Consider the following 21,048-nt stretch of genomic DNA (forward strand, 5'->3'; position numbering starts at 1 on the left):
TTTTTTGGTTTGGTTTTTCGAGACAGGGTCTCTCTGTGTAGCCTTGGCTGTCCTGGAACTCACTCTGTAGACCAGGCTAGCCTTGAACTCTCGAACTCAGAGATCCGCCTGCCTCTGCCTCCCAAGTGCTGGGATTAAAGGCGTGCGCCACCACCGCCCGGCCACAAGTTAATTTCTAACTTGGCTATGGAACACTTAACTGATTCTCTTATTAACCCACTTTACACTGTAGGTGACCATCCTAACTAGTCCTACTCAAGATGCCCAAAGTCTATTTAATTCTCAAGAGATAAAAAGTTTTATATTACATTTAATAAAAAGTATCAGGACTGAGTGTTCTAAAAGATATAACAACTACTTACTAAGGATAAAATGACAACTTCAAAAATCTATCAACTAAAGACATTAGAAAAATTGATAGTTGGGCATGGGACATACATACTTTGTACCTATAATCTCAGCAAGAAGCAAGGCAAGAGGATTGAGAATTTGAGGTAAGCCTGAACTACATACACTACAAGACCTTGTCTCAAAAAACTAGAAAAAGAAAACCAATCAAGGGCCAAGGATGCAGTTCAGCATGGAGCACAGGCCCAGCAAGTGAGAGCCTCAGGTCAGTGGACTGGGGTGGTCAGGGACACAGTAACGGAGCAGGTGTGAGAAGTGATCTTTCTGATAATAAAAACACATTCAAGATACTCTTAAATGCTAGGGCTGCTGATTCGTGCTATGGTAGAAAAACTAAATATTCGAGGCCTGCCTGGGCAGCTGAGTAAGACCTTCCTCAACAGCAGAAGCAAGGGAGGGCTTATCCAGGGTCTAGATTCCAGCCCAGAGCCACCAAATCAGAGAAAGGGACGATATAAAACATACCTAAAACTAATCATCACGGGGGTAACATTCTGTTCGCTTTTAGCCATCCTCTGTTCTTTACTGTCTGATACCATAAATAGCAGGTGTTTTTATTTGGGGGTAAAAAAAGTTGTTCAGGAGAAACACAAAAGGACTGACAGAGTATAACTCATCTCTAGTCCATGGACTGGCTGAGGCAAACCATGTTCCCACTCACACCTGTACCCCACTTGCTCAGCACAGTAAGCTTTAGAGAAGCCATTGTCAGACCTGCCCCAGAAAGGAAGCCCTACCTGCTGCTTGAAGTACCTTCGGTCCTCCTCATCAACAAGCACGAGGTTCAAAAAGTACCTTACTGAAAACTTCTTGTTCACATCTCTCATTGTGGGGGTCGGGTCATACCCTGCTAAGAACAATCTGATCGGAATAGATTCTCCTGAAAGAAAAGCAATTTCCATTTAATTCTCAATTAATTAAATATATTCACATAAAACTTAGGACTAAGAAGTCATGGGCAGCACCTGGGATAAGCAGTGTCTAGTATGTCACTACTGACATCTGGGGACAGATGTCCTTCTTGTTGGACAGGTCTACACACTTGCAACACCTCCAGGTGCCAGCAGCAGACAGTATAACATTTCTCAGGACAATGTCAAACTGAGAAGCACTGTCCTAGAGCAACCTGGGCCTGGTCAGCAGTCCTTGGCTTGTGGAGCTTATCCACTGTTTCAAGTTTCTCATCTGTGAAACTGGCAGTGACAACAGCACTCATTCTGTAGTGACACAGTAAAGACTATGTTGGGAGGTTAAAAGACAGAGACTAGAACAGTTGTAGCCAGTAAGTGTTTAGAAGTAGATGCATTTCTGCTTTAAAATTTTACCATAACTTCATCAGTGTATATAATGTCTATAAAATATATTACTAATTCATCCAAAGCAAAATAATGGCTGGAAACAGCTCAGTTGGTAAAGCACTTACTGCACAAGCCTGAGGATTTGGGCTCACGTCCCAGTACTCATGTAAGAGCCAGGCCTGCTGGCACGCACTTTAATCCCGGAACTGGGAAACCAGAGGTGAGTGGAACCCAGGACTCCCTACTAGTTTGCAGCAAGCCCCAGGTCCCAATAAGAGACCCTGTCTCAAAAGCCAAGATAGTACTCCTTAAGTGTGCTATCCATGGCTGACTCTGGCTTACACACTTACGCACACACGCATACACTTGCACATGGACATACACAAAACAAATGACATGCTTTCAATTTCAAAGATTATATATATTGATGTATTCTTTTTTTAATGTATGAGTGCTATGATCCATGTACACCTGCATGCCAGAAGAGGGCATCCGATCTCTTTATAGATGGTTGTGAGCCACCATAAGGCTGCTGGGAATTGAACTCAGGACTTCTGGAAGAGCAGCCAATGCTCTTAACTGTTGAGCCATCTCATCAGCCCTGCATTTAAAAAGATTATGAACTGGAGCCAGGCGTTGGTGACATGTGCCTTTAATCCCAGCACTTGGGAGGCAGAGGCAGGCGGATCTCTGTGACTTCAAGGCTAGCCTGGTCTACATAGCAAGTTCCAAAGGATACACAGAGAAACCTGTCTCAAAAAAAAAAAAAAAAAGGAAGAAAGAAAGAGAGGGAAGGAGGGAGGGAGGGAGGGAGGGAGGGAGGGAAGGAGGAAAGAAGAGAGGATTATAAAGAGATTATAGACTAGAGAGATAGCTCAGTGGTAGAAGAACACTTGCCTAGTATGCTCAGGACCCTAGGTTCAATCTTCAATTCGGGGGGGGGGGGATGTTAATTGAGATTATGTAATGTCATGTCTTCTATTTTCCCCATCTTCCCTTTGTCCCTCTTTTTCTCTCTCCTGGCCCCTTTTTGAGACAGGGTCTCCATAAATAGCACAGACTAGCCTTGAATTGTTATGTTTTTCTGTCTCTGCCTTCCAAACGTTGGAGTTAAACCCAAGAAAACACCATACCCAGCCATGTATGTGTATTTAATATTTTAATTGGCATACATGAGTTATGATGGGTTCCATTTCAACACCTTCACAGACGCATGTGATGTGCATTGAGCATTATCATGTTTGCTCTCCAGCACCCTCTTACTGCTCCTCCACCCCTGCAGATCCAGTGAGTGAGTCACCCTTCTATGTTCATTGTGTGTGTGTGTGTGTGTGTGTGTGTGTGTGTGTGCACCAATGAGACGGAGAGAACACTCCAGTGAGAGAGTTGGGGGGGGCACCAAGGAGTTCAATTAGGGCTACTTTCAGGAGCATAGGCAAACACTGCTTACACTAAGCATGGACACCTTACCAGTGACTACACCACTAAAGGAAATGTTTCTCCCTCCCCAGCAGCCATTCCCTGTTCATAAATCCTGATGGAAGAGCGGCCTTCCTGAGCCCCTCCCTCCCCGAGGTTCCTCTGCCCGATGAGCCAGCTGTCTGGCCCCAGGGGTCTGATTTTGTTTGAAGGGTTTTGAGGCCGTCTCGTACTATAGCCTAAGTTGGCTTTGAATTCACAGCAATCATTCTGTTTCAGCAACCTATGGGCTGGGGTTTCATTTATATAAACTCTATACTTTACATAAAAATTTGAGCTTCTGGATTTTTACAAACTGATATTGCATAGCACAAAAGTTCACGTGTGTGGCCTGGGCCGAATGCCCACTCTACCGTGACTCTAAAGACTGTAACCATGCCCACTCTACCGTGACTCTATAGACTGTAACCATGCCCACTCTACCGTGGCTCACTCTATAGGCTGTAACAAATGTCTTCAGCTCTTTGCACTTAGTTTTATCTAAAAAATAAGGTATAAATGGTTCAAAGAATAGTAAGGAACTTCATGACACCTAAAAACTACAATGTCTTACTCATAATTGGCACTCAACAAATGCTAACTTATTTTTGAAGTAATTCATAGCAGAGGAAGAAAACCTAAGAACATTATGTCTTAGGTTGCCCTCTATCCTCAGGCTAAAGATCATGGCCAAAAGCAGCTTAGGGAAGCAGGGTTTACTTGGTTTGCATATCACAGACCACTGAGGGAGCCCAGGGGAGGAACCCACAGCAGAAGCCTAGAAGCAGAGACCATAAAGAAGCGCACTTACTATACCTTGCTCTCCATGGTTCGCTCCACTTTGCTTCCTTACAAACCCCAGGACCACTGCGGGCTGGCCCTTTCCATACCAACCACTGATCAAGAAAAGACTTTCTGAAAAGCCAAAGTTACAAAGGCATTTTTGCAATTAAGATTTTCTCTTTTTCTAAGATTTTTCTTAGCTCAGTGGTAGAGCACTTGCCTAGCAAGCGCAAGGCCCTGGGCTCAGTCCTCAGCTCTGAAAAAAAATTTTTTTTTCCTCTTCCCAAATATATCTCGGTCTGTAGCCATCTGAGAAAAACCAGCCTGAATACTGGCTTCAATGGCCTCACACTAAAGAATAAAAGTAATATAAGCAGGTCATGGAGATGTATGCTTGTAATCCCAGCACTCGGGGTGGAGGGAGGAGGGTCACGAGTTCAAAGTCATCCTTGGCTATACAGTAAGCTTGACCATTTGACCTTGTGTAAAACAACAAATGACTGACTCCCTGGGCAACTTAGTAAGACTCTATCTCAAAAATAAAAAGTCGAGAGAGAGGACGGCCTCGCAGGCAGGCACGGCACCTGAGTGAGAGGATGGCCTGGCAGGCAGGCATGACAAACCTGAGCTCCAGCCCTGCAACCAAGGTAAGAAGAGAATCAGTCAAACCCTGAAAGTTGTCCTCTGACCTCTCCATGTAGCCATGGCACAAATGTCTGCACTAAAACACACACATAATAAAGTTAAAAGATAGCTGGATAGATAGCCCTGTGCCGATCTTGCAATGAGGGTCTTGGGTTTAAACTATAGCACTGAAAGAAAAAAAACCATTGAAGTTTTTTGTTTTTAGCTACTTTTTGTATTTTGTTCTTTGTTTGTTTGAGACAGGATCTTTCTACGTGGCCCTGACTATCCTGGAACTCTCTATGAGACCAGGCTGGCCTTGAATTCACAAAAATCTACCTGCTGCTGGCTCCTGAGCACTGGGATTAAAGGTGTGTGCCACTATGCCTGGCCACTATAAATTGTAAGACTTTACACTTCACATTAAATATACAGTTCAACTGCCACGAACACTGCCATCCACACGCACACAAGTTGTAACTGAAAGGCTTCAAGAAGGCTAAGCAGGTAAAGGCACATGCCGCCAAGCCTGAAGACAGAGTAGAAGCAGAAAAGCATCTCCTACAGATTGTCCTGTGATGTGTGCATGCACACATGGCACATGCACATCAGTTTGCAAACACACACCCCTCCTCACATATGAGTAAATAATGTATGCAAGATCTTTAGGGGCTGGAGGGCTAGCTCAGTGGTTTAAGAACATTGGCTGCTCTTCCAGAGGACCCGGGTTTGATCCCCAGTATCTACAACCATCTGTAACTCCAACTTCAGGGAATCTGATGTCCTTTTCTGGCCTCCACAGGTACCAGGCACACACATGGCACACACATATATGCAAGCAAAACATCCATACACATAAAAAATAAAATAAATGAAATAATAAAATATATTCAGGTAAATGAAACCAGGTGCAGTGGTGCACACCTGTAATCTTGGCACTTGGCAGGCAGAGTAGGAGGGTCACCACCAGTTCAAGGCCAGCCTGGTCAATAGAGAAAGTTCCAGGGCCAGCAGGGAAGTACAGTAAGACTTGTATCAGGAGATTGATTTACCTTTTACTGGCGCCCCATCCATTATTTCGTACTTAGCGATTGTTTCTGTCTCTGTTGTGGTGCTGGGTCCTAGGATAACAATGAGAATGACGTTCACTTGACTATTCCCAGAAGTCAGGTCTGCCCTGTTCTCAGCCACACTACGTCAGTGCTGTCTTCTCTCCACTGGCTATCCTTCCTAATCTTCGCTCTACTCCTGAACTTACCACTCACCTGTATGTGTCGGCCTCCCCACAGCTACACCAGCTCAGGGTCAACCTCACACAGCTCCTGCCAGCAGTACTACTATATGCTAAAAAAACAGAAGGGAGTGACTCACACCTCCACTAACCACTACATGAAGGTTTCCTCTGAAATTTCCAAAGAACCTTCCCATAGAGTCAATTTTAACATAAGACGACAGCACTTAAATGATGTGCACACTAAGCTCTGGGATTAACTCTCTAGGACATTTTAACTCAAATCTAAACATCAAGTCAACTCTAAGTTTAAAAAAAAACAACCCTATCTTAAGGGCTAAGGGTGCGGTTCAGCAATAGAGCATTTGCCACGCATGCTGCCGCTGTTTGGTTGCTTTGTTTGCTGAGACGGGGGCTGGCTATGATCCTCTTTTTCAGACTCTATAGTCTCAGCATTTGGAAACTGAGATGAGACATTAGAGCCAGCAATACCTTGTCTTTAAAAGAAAAGCAATCAGATGTTTGCAAGTACCCGTTAGAGAATTACTGTAAGAATCAAGTCTCAGTGCCTGGGTCCAAGCGGCGCTCTGGCTTCAACCTACAAGGGCTTGCCAGCCTTAGTCACCTCAACAACTGTTCTTTGAATTACAGCAAAACATTAACTAGCAAAGATAATATCCAATGTCAATTCCAAATTTATGTTAACATTCTAAGATTTCTAAATTTTCAACTAACAAGGAATTTTAACTAAAAATTTGTCTTCAACTTACCAATCCCTGTGATCTCTTTCTTGATCAGCTGTAACTCCATGTGTTGTATTTTTATTCTTACTAATAAGAAGTAAATTTTTCCCACAATGACATCCTTTAAATGATACCTATTTAGAAAGAATATGTGTCACATACTATTATCAGTTTCAAAGAAAAGAGTGCGACAACTCAGCAAGGGCACTAGATTAGCTCAATGGATCACTTCAAGGAGAATAATAACTATCTCAAAATACCACTGACACCATTCACATCCCGTAATGCCCTTTCTCAAAACAGTATTCATCAGTGTATTATGCAAATATGAAATCAAACTTTTTCTTGACTATCAAATATACTTGAGAGACTAATTGGCCCAATTAATTGCCTCACTGTAAAAGTTAGTTCTCAGAGTATTCAAGCACTAACTCAACAGAAAAGTAAGACCTCATGCTGGTGCTTATTTAACAAATACTAGTATGTCTTTCAGCACTAAAGCCCCTCCCTTAGACTCAGCACTGCTAGTGTTACAGGGCTGAACAGAGCATGGAACCCATCATCTAGCCAAGAAGAAAGAGATCTAGGGTCTATACTCAGGGGTTAAGTCTGCTGCACTGTAGTTAGTAAATGTTATGGTCTGACACACACACCCCAAATATCTGTAGCCATTTTGTTCCATGCCTACCAGCTATTTCATATTGTTGCTGTAACAGGCCTGCCAGTCACTGACGTGGCTCAAGGACATGCTGACCACATACCCTGTTTTGTTTTGTATATATTCTGTGTGAGGTTTGCTAATCCTAAAAAATTCTACAAAGCTTTACGTAGGACCCATCAAATCAGAGGTCAATATGAACTATTATGTCTAAAACAGCCTGAGTCAGAGCTGACCACCAGGCAGCCCTTCCTGAACCTATGTATGAGCTCACTGTGGGTTTTGTGGCTGACACTGAAGAATGCTACTAATAAGCCAAAAGATTATGATTATGATGCTCCTGCTCTGTTATCTCAATGTTCTGAATGCCCATGTTCACCACCCACCCACCCCCAACTACCTTATATTCAGGACCAACCAGCTACCAGCTTAAAGGTTAGCTGACAATACTTTGCCTTGTGAGCCGACCACTCCCCTCCTTGCCCTTTAACCTTTTGAACCTGTTTTTTCCTATAAGAAGTCTACTCTGAGAGCAGACTAGTCCGTGCCACAGTTAGGTTTTCCTTCGTGTGGACCTGGAAGTCCAGTATTACAGTGTATATTCAATAACTATTCTTGCTTAACTGAGATTGGTGTACGCACAGTTTGTGAGGCAATTCCCAGACCCCAACAGTAAGTAAACCATGAAAACATGAAGTAATAAACTTGAGAATACCTACAATACTCAGGAGTATTTTTGCTTCCTCTCAGAAGAAGCAACACAAGATCTTAACACAAGAACTCATGCACTGAATAACACAAAAATCTCAGGGGAGATTTCCATGACAGCTTCTTAGGTTCCAAACTACCTGATGATTTTATGGATAACTTCAAAGGCATGTATGTAGGACAGTTTCAGTGATGCAAACTTGGGAGTAACAGCTGCTTTGAAAAAAAAAAAAATCACCTAAAAGGAGAGGATGAACAGCACAACTGCCTCTTTAACAAACTTAAAAAAAAAAAAAAAAAAAGATAGGTGTGGTGGCACACACCTTTAATCCCAGTACTCAGGAAGCAGAGGCAGGTGGATCTCTGCTTTCAAGACCAGCCAGGTATACAGAGTGAGTTCCAGGACAGCCCGGGGCTACACAAAGAAACTCTGTCTCAAAAAAAAAAAAAACATCCCAGACCACATGTGACATACTGTAGAATATTCATGTTTGGATGCTGATGTGAGCAAACCATGTGAGTTGGTCATAGTGGTGCATGCCTTAAATCCCAGCACTTGGGAGGCAGAAACAGGTGGATTTCTGTGAGTCTGAGGCCAGGAGGAGGAAGGAAGAAGGAAGGAGGAGGAAGAGGAGAAAGGAGAAGAGGAGGAAGAAGAGGAAGGAGGAGGGAGGAAGAAGAACAGGAGGAAGAGGAAGAAGGAGGAGGGAAGAGGAAGAAGAGGAGGAGGAAGAGGAGGAAGAAGAGGAGGAGAAGAAGAAGCAGCAGACGGTGACAAGGAGGAGTATGTGAATGTTGACCATGATGACATACTGATACTTAGGAGTTATTAATATTTTAGCTCTGATGGTATTATAAAACTATGGAAACTGCAGAGCTCTGTATTGATAAAGCACATCAGACCATGCCAGCAACTACTACAACACTGACTATAGTGGATCCAGGCCCCCAGTTGAGACAGGAGCATCATGAGTTTGAAGCCAGCCTGGACTATACAACTTTTGTCTTAAAAATACAAATTTAGGGCTGGGGAGATGGCTCAGTGGTTAGGAGCACTGGTAGCTCTTTCAGAGGTCTAGAGTTTAACTCTCAGCAACTACATGGTAGCTATCTATAATGGGATCTGATACCTTCTTCTGTCATGCAAGTGTATATACAGACAGAGCACTCCTACATTAAAAACAAAAACAAACAAACAAACCAGGGCTGGAGAGATGGCTCAGAGGTTAAGAGCACTAACTGCTCTTCCAGACACCCTGAGTTCAATTCCCAGGACCACATGATGGCTCACAACCATCTGTAATGGGATCCGATGCCCTCTTCTGGTGTGTCTAAAGACAGCTATAGTATATTCATAGATAATAAATAAATAAATCTTAAAAGAAAAAACCCAACAAACTACTGGAGGGGCGCCATGTTGGCGGAGACGTCTTCTGTTGCTCACTACAGCATTCATGTGCCCTGGCCTCCTCACACCTTTCACAGCTTCTGTAATACAATTGTAAATGACCAGAAGGAGTGGTGTATACCCTTATTTCCAGCACTCCAAAAGAGAGGCAGGTGGATTTCTATGAGTTCAAGGTCAGTCTGGTCTACATAGTGAGTTCCAGGACAGCTATGGTTACACAGAAAGACCCTGAGAAAAACCATCACCACTAACAACAACAACAACAAATAAACAAAATCAGACCGTTTTCTAAAAGTACAATATATTAAAGCACGTCTAACACACCTTTTTACCTCTGGGAAGATACACAAGAAGACATTAATAGTGGCTCAGTGGTTGGTAAAGATGACAATTATGTCATATTTTCCCTTTTCACTCTTTTATATACCTTAAATTTCCAACAACCCATGTTTCACTTAAGTGGTCAGGAAACAAGTGTGCAGTCTTTACTACTCTAAGCTGTCTGTCAGGTGTGCTGGTCACAGGGACACAGAAGTGACCATTGAGTACTTACTTGGATTTATTATATTCAAACTCTATGTGTAGACAGTCTTCAATGCCCACTTCCATTTTAATAGAGTTGTTGACATCAGGATAGGTGGCGAGCTGGTGAACAATAAGATCGTACTCTTTCACTAAGTCTGTCAACCTTCTCACAATTGTCACCTTAAGAAAATACCTACAAAGTCAAAGAGAAGATGAGTGAACCTCCTGTGTTAAATTCAGGTGCTTTAACAAGCCAGTGTCAGGCAGCTCAGCTTTCCCCTTGCTGGGATTCCAGGTGTCACGTGACTCCATCTGTTTTCTCATAAGAACTCTAATCTGGGCTGCTCTGTACAAGAGAATGCATGAGTCCAGGGCTTCTGTGGTCTAAGCATGTGCCCTACCTATGCTCACTTCTGGCTCCCCAATGGCTTCATGTTTGTTGTTTTGTTGTTTATTTGTTTTGGTTTGTTTCTGTTTCTGTTTTTATTTCTAATGCCTCCAACTTGAAAAAATACAAAATTCAGTTTTACAAGTAAATACTTTTGAAATAACCTTGGAGGACTACCATTAATCACCCTGCTTAGGAAGCCTCTCATGTCAAGATTTTTTTCAAATCTTCTCAAGGCTTTTGTGCTGCCAAACACAATCCCAAATGAGTAACACCACTTTAAACAGAGAAAGCAGGCTCTTGGACCTGCTACATTAAGACTCAAATATTTACGCTGGTCTTGGGGGCAGCTAGGGCATCCTGCATAAAAACTTAAGGGAAAGAACTAGAGTGAGAATTTAGAAAACAGGATGCTGCCCAGCCTGGCAACCTCAGCTTAACTCCTAGAACCCACATGGAGGAAAGGGAGAACCAACAGCAAGTTGTCCTGTAGCCTTCAGATATGCACAGTGGCATGCAGGTGCCCACACACAAAATAAAAAGAACAAAGGTTAAGGAAAACTGGAGTCCTGCTTCAGTCCTGCCCTCTGCTTGTATAACCCTGACCACTCAGCCTCTGGGTTATTATCTCTTAACCATATGCTAAATGGGAATCGTTAGGAAACAAAAAGACCTGAAGTAACTAATAATAATAAAATTCATACAACAGAATCATAAAACTGAAACATCTTTGAATTTATAATGTTTATTTGTAATGATTATCTCAAATCAATCATTCTCAGTCAAGTGAAGCAAAGTTTGTAACAGAATATTTTGAATTTTAAGCCTTCCATTCCAGAATTGTAATTACAAGTCTGTATAAGGCATCAGCAGTAGCATGGTTTCTGGTTCAATTCTGTACAGCCATACCTCAGGCGGACATTGGCACCGATGTAGGACTCATATGGCTTTTCAACTTGCATAAATTCAAAGTCATAGCTTCTGCTCTGAGTCAGTTCTCCAGGCAAGGCTAGTTCTTTCACTAGGTTTACAAATTCATGAGTATTACTCTTGTCATTGAAAAGCTCTAAGAAATTTAAAACAGCAGAAAGACAAATTATATTTAATATCCAATTCAATGAAACCCAAGCTTCTACCGCCTAAACAAATAATTTTTACAAAAAGAATTAGTTAAATATGCTTCTACTTTAATAATCTAGGGCTAAGATCTCAGTTTTATTCCCTCATTACACCACTTGGGCACTAATAAACTCTACTGTGGCACAGTAACAACCTTCGACAGAAAGGTTCTCATCCCTTTCCTGTAGCTGTCCCTCCTAAGTGAAGCATATATTCCTTCATAAAGCTACACTGCACGAAGGACTATAACTAACTGCTAGTTAGTTGCTGTAACTTGCCCCTGAGTACAATCTCATCCATAACAGACTTGTAATATCCACCATTCCAGCTTTCGTACTTTAAAAACATACAATAAAAATTAGCTGGGTTTTTAAACCTAGTTACAGAGAGTCTCAGTAAGACATACTTCCTTTCCCGACTCTTCAACATCAAAAGACGTCTATGTAGTTTTGCTTTCTGCTAACTCGAGAGTGTCTCTGAATCTCCCACATGGAAATGTACACAATCTGAATTAAGCCAAGAAGAAATGATTCCTTTCCTCTTTATGTGGAATTTTCTATTCAGGAGGGGGTCTGGCTACAGGCAGACAGTAGCTCAGGAGACAAATGCCATGGGTATTCAGAGAATGAGATGGAGGTGAAGGTGGTGGTTGTGAGTGAGGCTGATGAGAAACGAAGGCAGATGGGAGACAGTATGATTATTTTTCAAGGCTGGTAGTTTACATAGCTTAACTTTTACTAGCAGAGTGTAATACAAAGGCAGAACCAGTCACATATCATTAAATACACCTGAGATGCATGGTTTACTATACTAGGTCCTCTTTTATTACATATAATCAGTTTCTTCTTTTCATAAAGCTAAGCTCTAATTCAATTATTTAACTGCCAAATCCAACCCTCTTCAGTCAAAGAAAAAAGTAATACTATTTTAAAACTCACCAATTTGACCTACAAATTCAATTCTAATTCCTTGATGCTCTAGCCTCTTTCCAGGCTGCTTAAAGGCTAGGTTTACCTGCCAAAACATGAAATTATAAGAGATGTTAACAGTCCTTGGAGTGCGCCTACCAGATTCCCTCCAGATGAATGTAATCTGTGAGTACACGAGGAGGCGTTCGTTCATGAGTGTTAGAGCCGCACCTCCCAGCCCCAGGGAGGGCAACACACAGGCAGTCAGTAGGCAACTCGTTACTGCACAGACAAGGAATGCATCTGCTTTGTAAACACGGAACCCCTCAGACAGAGGAAATCTCCAGCTCCCCGTATGTGTTTCCTGGCCAGATAATGAAACGGTTCTTAGACTAATAGCTGACTGAATGTGAATGTGACTAACTCCAAGAATTAGCCTAAAAGACAATTTTCAGTTTTTTTTAATAACCAAGAACAATATACTTGCTATAACCTCTAGCCTTAAAAACAATGCTCATTACACCAAATACAGTGGCTCATATCTGTACCAGAGTTGGAAGGCAGAGACAGGATAATCATGAGTTTGAAGCCAGCCAGAGCTACATATTGAGGTTGAGGTCAGTAAAAGACATAGCCTCAAAAACCAAACAAACAAAATTAAATAAATAAAAGTTAAAGCAACATGTATTACCCTAAGTTTATAATTCATGTTAAAATACACAATTTCTTAAGATTTAAATCAATTTTAGGTATGATTGTCTTTCATGACCCCATTTATTCATATTTCAGTACTAAGAACTGAGCCCAGGGCGCACGCTAACCACTGAGCTAGCTCTAGATCCCAGTCTTACTTTTTAATTGCACCATCTCAAAATCCTTAGATCAATGTACCTGCCAAATGGAAATCTTGACCTTCTAAATTTCTGTTTATTTTTAAGACAGGAACTCTAACACAGGCTGTTCTCAAGCTTTAAAGATAGTTGATGACTGTCAACTTCTGACTCTTCTGCCTCCGTGGCCAAGTGCTGGGATTCCAGGCATGTGCCCACCTTGTTCCATTTATGTGGTGCTATGGATTGATGCACCCAAGGCTTTGTGCATGTGAGCACTCTGCCAGCTGAGCTACAAATATTCTCAGCCCCTTAAACTTAGATATTTAATCTGAAAAAAACAAAAGTGCATGCAACCTATCAACTGTAGAACTTTTTGGATCTCTACAGCTAGCCAGGCATGGATGGGGCACTCATTTAATCTCAGCGGTGGGGAGGAAGAGGCAGAAGGAACTCTGAATAAACAAAATGAAAGGCCAGCCTGGTCTACAGTTTCAGGACAGTTAGGGCTATTATTATACAGAAAACGCTGTCTCCAAAACAAAACAAAAAACAAACAACAAAAAAGAAAGAAAAAAAGAAAATGTGCCACGGGATCGAGAAAGAGACGAAGAGCTGTTTCCCTCTCCCAACACAAAACTTCTGGTAGCCATCTGAATAGGATTTAGAAGATGGGCAAACAGATACTTCTTGGCCTAAGTCTGACAGGAAACATGCAGACGAGAGGAGACTGGCTGTTGACTGCAGAGTCCTATCTCACACTCTGGTGGTAGCATTAGTTGGAGTTGGGGCAGCAGGGGAGACAGAGTGGGGAGGAATGTGTAGGCAGTTGTCCTAGCTGGCCACCACCACAGCCCCCTGCTCTCTGTCCATGCAGTTATCTCACTGGAGCGTGTAGAGACTAGATGCTCCAACATGCCCACACCGACTTCAAACTCTGAATCCTCCCTGACTCTGCTCTGCTCTCATATTTTTAGCAAGAACACTACAAAGATAAAGTTGTATTTTTCTCAGAGTATCCATATTAGGAAGCATATAATGTCTGCTTTTGTTTGTTTGAGAAAAGTCTCATATAGCCCAGGCTGGTCTTAAGCACCCTACAAATCCAAGGATGACCTCACACTTCCCTAACTCCCAGATGCTAGGGTCCCAAGTGTGCCAGTCCTAGCTACATTATGTCAATCGTTTCAACATTAGTCCTGCTAATTCCAATCACTCTGCCAAGGGCATTTGTCCAGGTTCTTTCTTGGGGGATGAGGGGAGGGAGGCATCTACTATGTAGTTCTAAGTGTCCCGAAACTTACTATGTAGAACAGGCTAGCCTTGAACTCACAGAGATCCACCTGCTTCTGTCTCTCACATGCCGGATTAAAGATGTGCACCACTACTCTGCAATTTAAAGTTGGTATTTCCCCTTTACTGAGAATAAGGATTTTGTGTAGAAACAGGTGATGCTGTATGTTTAAAAAGTGATGAAAACTGAGTGTTGGGAAAACAGGTCTATTTACACACTTCCTCAAACCAATAAAGCAGTCTCAAAGCTCACAAGTCAGCATATGATATTCTGTACAAGTAAATAGTGTCAATGTACCATATACAGTTTACAGTGTCACAGGAAGACAGCAAAACATTTATACATTTTGTTACTGAATATTGTGTCGATCTAAAACCAAATTTCTAAGTTCTACCAGAAGAACGTAGTCCATATCCACACTGTTGACAGGTACTATAGACTTCCCCCACCTAAGTAGCTCAGCTATAAACTATAATCTCAGACTAAACAGACACCTTATTCACTGATGCAACAGGAAAAAAAGCACTGGTCAGTGTGGGCAGTCCAGAGCCACCAGGTCGAAGTATTTCACTATCATCAAGCATCAAGTCTTCATCTAAAGACAAATAGTTAAGATGCCCTAATAAAGCACACTAGAAACAACAAAAAGTTATAATGTCACTTTGAAACAATTGCCAACGATAGTAATTATTATTGCTTTGTCTTGATTAAATCTAACAAGATCTCAAATTTCTCTTATGACTTTTTTTATAGAACTGACAGTTTTGACAGCAATACCTAATTATTTTGACAAGAATTGTCTTTATGTGCACATCCTTAATCCTGACATCTTTGAAGCAAAGGCAGGCAGATCTCTGAGTTCAAGGTAAGCCTCATCTATATATCTGGTTCTGGGGGGCAGGCAGGACTACGTAGAGACCGTGGTTTTTTTTTTTTTTAAATATATATATATATAAAACTAATGCAAAAGGAAAAGCCATTCCCTTTTGAGGCTGTATCTGAAATAAAGGAGAATGAGCTTCTTGGTTCAAAGTGAGGTTTTTTTGTTTGTTTGTTTTGGTTTTTCGAGACAGGGTTTCTCTGTGTAGCCCTGGCTGTCCTGGAACTCACTCTGTAGACCAGGCTGGCCTCGAACTCAGAAATATGCCTGCCTCTGCCTCCCGAGTGCTGGGATTAAAGGCATGCGCCACCACTGCCCGGCCAAAGTTGAGTTTTTATTTCCTGCCCTTCTTTATAAATTTGGAATACTGGACACAGAATGGAACATAAAAAAAAATTAAGCTGTATACAAAAGAACTTTAGCATCAATTCAAAAACTCTCCAATTTTTTAATCAAGTGTTTCAATTTTAAAGGTATAAATGCACAAGTGAACCAAGACAATGCAACCAAGAAGCAGTTCTCTTTTCTGTAAGTGGTACTGGGGCAAGGGGTATTAACATCAAAAGAACAACAACCTCATACCAAAATGGATAATGACCCAAGTGAGTGCACCACAGAATCCTTAGTAAAAGACACAAGTGCAATTTCACAACCTTCACGCAGGCTGTAGATTCTCAGAAGCACAAGTAATAAAATAATAGATAAACTGGACTCCATCCAAATTTAAAATTTTTGTGCTGCAGAGATGCCATCAAGAACTGGAAAGCTGACACAGTAGCAGCCACCTATAAACACAGCACTTAGGAGGTAGAGCCAAAAAACCAGCAGTTCAAGGTCAGTCTCTGCTATAGAGACCATGTCTCAAGAAAGAAAAGAAATTCAAAGCCATGAGATAAGACTTCACACTAGGCAGGCACACTATGAAAAACTACACAAGATCTGGGCATGTCAGTGCACACCTGTGATCCCAGCACTTGAAAGGTGGAAGCAGGAGGATGGAAATGAGTTTGAGGACAGCCAGGGCTACAAGAGACTCTGTCTCAAAAATAATAATAGAAAAAAGGAATACAAGTGCCACAAATATATGGGGAAACTAGCATTCTCATCAGAGCTGGAGGAGACAGTGTCGCAGCTGCCCTCCAGGGGTGGCAGCCCTGCCAGGGCAGGCAGAGTTGGTGCACACCAGCAGCTCTGCTCCTAAGTACACAGCTACAAGGAGAGGGTAGGTAGGGCGGGGCCTCACTCTAACTCACACTGTCCTGATACTATGTTACACTCAGGCTAGTCCTGAGCTTGCAGCAATTCTCCTGCCTCAGTTTTTCAAGTGCTGAGGATGTAAGCTACAACTAACTTGGCATATCCTTTACCATTTGGACATGATATATCAGGAATATAATTCAGAATAAAATAGATTCCTAACACATGCTATTACATGGGGTAGGAGGATCCTGATGAAATGATCAGTGATGCAGTCATTAAAGGACAAATATTATGTAAATACTTATACAAAATAGCTAGACCAGGTAAGGCCACAGGAAGCAGATCAGAGCTCACCAGGGAAAGAGCAGTGACTACTAAAAGGACAAAAGGTTTTGTCACATAAAAACTTTGAAGATAAAGTGTGGCTAAGATTAAAAAACAGAAGTAATACCATTAGGCTGTACAGTTAAAATGACAAAATAGGGTTGGCAAGATAGTTCATTAAGTGAAGGTGCTTGCCACCAATATTGTTGGCCTGAGTTTGATCCCTACAACCTACCATGATGGAAGGAAAAACCAACTTTCACAAGCTGTCCTATGACCTTTATACACATGCTGTGGCATGCACTTTTCCCCTACCCCGACATGAAATAAATGGTTTAAAAATTTTAACATGAAAAATGCCCTATAAATCCTTATTATCTATATTTTCAACAAAACATCAAAAACAAAAATTAAAATAGGCAAAAATGTTCCTGTTGTAAGTCAGAAAAACAAACATACAAATAATCATTCTTAATAACCATACAACGAGTTACTAATCTGAAGACCACAGAGGACTTCAGAATATCTAGGAAGAATATGTCTGGTAAGCAAAACAAATGCCTTTTATAAAAGAGGACAAGAGATCTTTCTTGAATGGAGCTAAACTATTTTAAAATTTAAAATACAGCTTAAGAGAATGAAATAATATACTAGCTACCCAAGCCTTGAAAAGATACCGTCCGTCCGTCCGGTGAGAGGAACCACATTCAAAGGCCACAGTGTAACCCCATTTATATGCAACGCCCAGAACAGGAAAACAGGAGACGTCGTAGATTTGTAGATGAGGGACTTGCGGGCGGTGGGTTCTTTTCAAAGGTATAAATGTTCTGAAGACAGTGGTGAAGGCTACACAACTCTGCAAATACAGTTGGCAGCAATGACCTAGACTAGGGCCAATTTTATGGTGTCTGAATTACAACTTAATTGGAATATTTAAGAGGAATGAAGAAAGATGTACATGCCACAAATAAGCCTCGAGAACAGAACAAGGAAGCCAGAACAGACCACATGACCTTTGCTTTATGACAAAGGTGCCATTGTAGCAGGATGAGAGGAAGGGATGGCTTGTTCAATGTATGCCTGGGATTAATGACAGACCCACATGTGGGGACACGTCTGACTTCTACAATGCAATACAAGCAAAATCAACTCTAAATGAACTAAGGACCAGGACAGGACATATGATGTAAAAACTCTGGTGAAAGAGAACAGGGTAACTTTGTGTACTGGCTGTAGCTGGAAAATGTCCACACCAGATTTGAATGAGCAAAACGAAACATCAAATATCTACTAATGAGGAGACAAATAAAAAACTGAGTAGAAAGTCAGGTCAAAAAAGAAAAAAAAAGATGGAATAAAAACCAACCAACCAACCACCCAAACCATGCACGGTGTTGGAACACCTTTAATCTGAACACTTTGGAAGTAGAGGCAGAGGCAGGCAAACCTCTATGAGTAGGAGGTCAGCCTGGTTTACTTACTGAGTTCCAGTCCAACAAAGGTCACACAGGGAAACCCTTGTCTTTAAAAAACAAACAAACAAACAAACAAACAAACAAACAAAAAAAACACCAATGAAAGGAAGGAAGGAAGGCAAGAAAGACAACTCTACAATTAAATAAATAAGACCTTTTTTCTCTTTAGACAGCCTTTCATGTAGCCCAGACTGGCTCAAACTCACAATCCCAGGGTACCACCATACCAAGCCTTTATAAAAGGCTTATCAAAAACATACAAAAAGAAGCCCGTGAGGTGGCTCAGTGGGCAAAAGTGCTTGCTATGTAAGCTCCAGAACCCATGTAAAAAAGCCAGATGTGGCTCATATCTGTAATCCTAGCCCCACACTGTAACAGCAGAATAGAAGGTGGGAACTGGAAAATCAGCTAGACTTCACACATGCAGCCAGCAGCAAAGACAGTAAGAAAGAGCCCCTGACTCTAAAACAAGGTGGAGGAGAGAACAAAACGCAGCAAAGTTGTCTTCTGACTTCCATGTGCTCTCTGCATGACCGCACTCATATTTCACAAATAAATCTTAAAATACATAAAAAGTCCTACACACCAATAAGAAAGTCAATTAAGTCAATTTCACAAACTGAGCAAAACCTGGAAAACAGTCAAGACAGTCTTCAGTAAGTGAGTGTAAGAAATAAATATGCTGGTATCCATACAAAAGACATATACATACGTTTTGAGAGAGCCTTGCTCTGTAGCTCAGGCTAGCCTGGAAATCACTGTGTATGTAGCCTAGGGTAGCCTCAAACTCGAATCAACCCATTGGCCTCTTCAGCACTCTAAATGCTGAAAAGTACAGACATGAGGCATGGCCAGTACAAAAGACTGCTACTTAGTGTTAAAAAACAAATGCGCTAGTAAGTCATAAAAAGATACCGATGAACACCGAATAGCCAGAAGCTAACCTAAAAAGGCTACACAATGCATAAGTCCAACTACATGGCATTCTAGAAAAGGTAAGTCACAGAGTAAAAAGATCAGCAGTGGCTACAGGCTCTGGAGACCGGTGTGGGTACAGATGCCAGGGAGGCATGACCAGATGAAGCGGAGTGCACTCTGTAGGATGATTAAGCCGTTCTGCATGATGTTCAAATGATGGACATATAACAATAGTAGGTGTTTGTCAAGATCCATACCACATGTAACATCAAGAGTGAACCCTAACTAAAGCTATGAACCAGTCTACCAATACTGGTTCATCAGTTCTTTGTTTTTTCCTTTTTAAAGATAGGGTCTTAAGTTACCCAGGTTGGCCTTGAGCTCCGTATGTAGCTGAAGGTGACCCTAAACTTCTCATCTCCTGCATCTACTGCCCAAGTGCTAGGATTACAGACTCATACCACCATGACTGGCTTTAATTCATTCATCTTTTAAACTACTACCAAATTAAACTGGACATAGTGGTTCATGCTTTCAATTCCAGAACTCGAGGGGCTGAAGCAGGAAGACTACATCACTGCAGTCTAAGGTCAGCCTGAGCTATGTGATCCTAGCCCAGTATAATAATAATAACAACAACAACAACAATAGCAGCCAGATGTTATATTGTTATGTTGTATATAAGGGCATGGTGAAGAAGAGGCAATATAAAGAACTTTGTATTTTACAAATTTTTTCCTGAAAATCTAAAACAATTAAGGGTTAGCCAGGTATTGTACTGCACCCCTGTTCTCTGGTATTTCAGAGGTGGACAGCCGGAGAAGGACTACAAGTTAAACACAGGGAGTTTGAGACCAAGCTGGGCTACCCAAGACAAGAAGAAAGCAAACAAGAATCTTACACATATTGAGTAAAGAAAGGGCAAGAGAGGTGTGACCATTACAGAAGAAGGTATCATAAATGTATCTAGCCATACAACACATTCCAAAAGAGCTGAGGCCCGCAGCCAGCATGAAGAGAACAAATGGCATAGAATGGCAGCATAGAAGAGAAAGCTACATCCCAAGAGTCAGAAAGAACCCTATCTAGGCCACACCAGACACACACTCCACAGCTCTCCAACTCTGTGTCAAAGAAACTCTCCAAAGCTTAAGATACAGTTATCAGCAAAAAATGTTGTGAAATTCAAAGACTCTGCCCCTGAAACCCTTCCATGGAAAGAATCTGCCGTTACTGTTTTAGATCCATCAAGGGTTTTAGTTGACCTCCAGAAATAATTCTATTTCTAATACAACCATTCAAATTCAGATGCAACACAGACTACTTTGATAACTAATTCTAATATCCTAAAATTAGGTAACTGTCACACAAACTCTCAAACACAAGCTTACCTTTCCTGAGACAGACTCTCCATCATAGAAGAGATAGTGTTTTTCTACTTTGCCATCCTCAGTTTTCATTTCTGCCATTTTCCTGGTCTCCCCATCATTAAGGGCAACATCGATCTCACAGATGGGACCAAAAAGGCCTCCAAGGAAACTCTGCAATAGAATACAAACGCCCATGGTTATCACATTTAGACAGTCACTACACTTTGAAATTCCAACTTTATTACTTTTAACATAAAGCCAAGCAGATTACTAATACTTGTTTACAAGAAATAAAAAAGTAACCAAATTCTACATCCAAACTGAATTGAGAGGTGTGACACACACACACACTCGCCCAGTCCCCTGCACAACCGCAAACTAAAGCAACAATCTCACTGAGCACAGCACACACAGAGTTAAGTCTGAGGCTCACATTCACAGTTCAGAGAATAGATTTCATGTTACAATTTTTACTTCCAAAAAAAAAAAAAAAAAAAA

General features: G+C 41.5%; 1 protein-coding gene across 2 annotated transcripts in view; it reads right to left on the reverse strand.

Annotated features, from left to right (window-relative positions):
* The window catches only part of Vps26a (VPS26, retromer complex component A), a 30,382-nt gene that overhangs the window by 2,916 nt on the left and 6,418 nt on the right, over positions 1-21,048 (reverse strand). Inside the window, exons 2-8 of one of the 2 annotated variants that reach the window (XM_028776848.1) lie at positions 20,572-20,721; positions 12,290-12,365; positions 11,142-11,298; positions 9,873-10,037; positions 6,573-6,679; positions 5,624-5,692; positions 1,146-1,288 (exon numbers count right to left, since the gene is read on the reverse strand). In XM_028776848.1, the coding sequence (XP_028632681.1) occupies positions 1,146-1,288; positions 5,624-5,692; positions 6,573-6,679; positions 9,873-10,037; positions 11,142-11,298; positions 12,290-12,365; positions 20,572-20,721 (867 nt within the window). The remainder of the gene's footprint in view (positions 1-1,145; positions 1,289-5,623; positions 5,693-6,572; positions 6,680-9,872; positions 10,038-11,141; positions 11,299-12,289; positions 12,366-20,571; positions 20,722-21,048) is intronic. The other variant, XM_028776849.1, reaches the window with a different exon arrangement.

Source organism: Grammomys surdaster, unplaced genomic scaffold (assembly GCF_004785775.1).
Source record: "Grammomys surdaster isolate TR1022 unplaced genomic scaffold, NIH_TR_1.0 273, whole genome shotgun sequence".
Taxonomy (NCBI): domain Eukaryota; kingdom Metazoa; phylum Chordata; class Mammalia; order Rodentia; family Muridae; genus Grammomys; species Grammomys surdaster.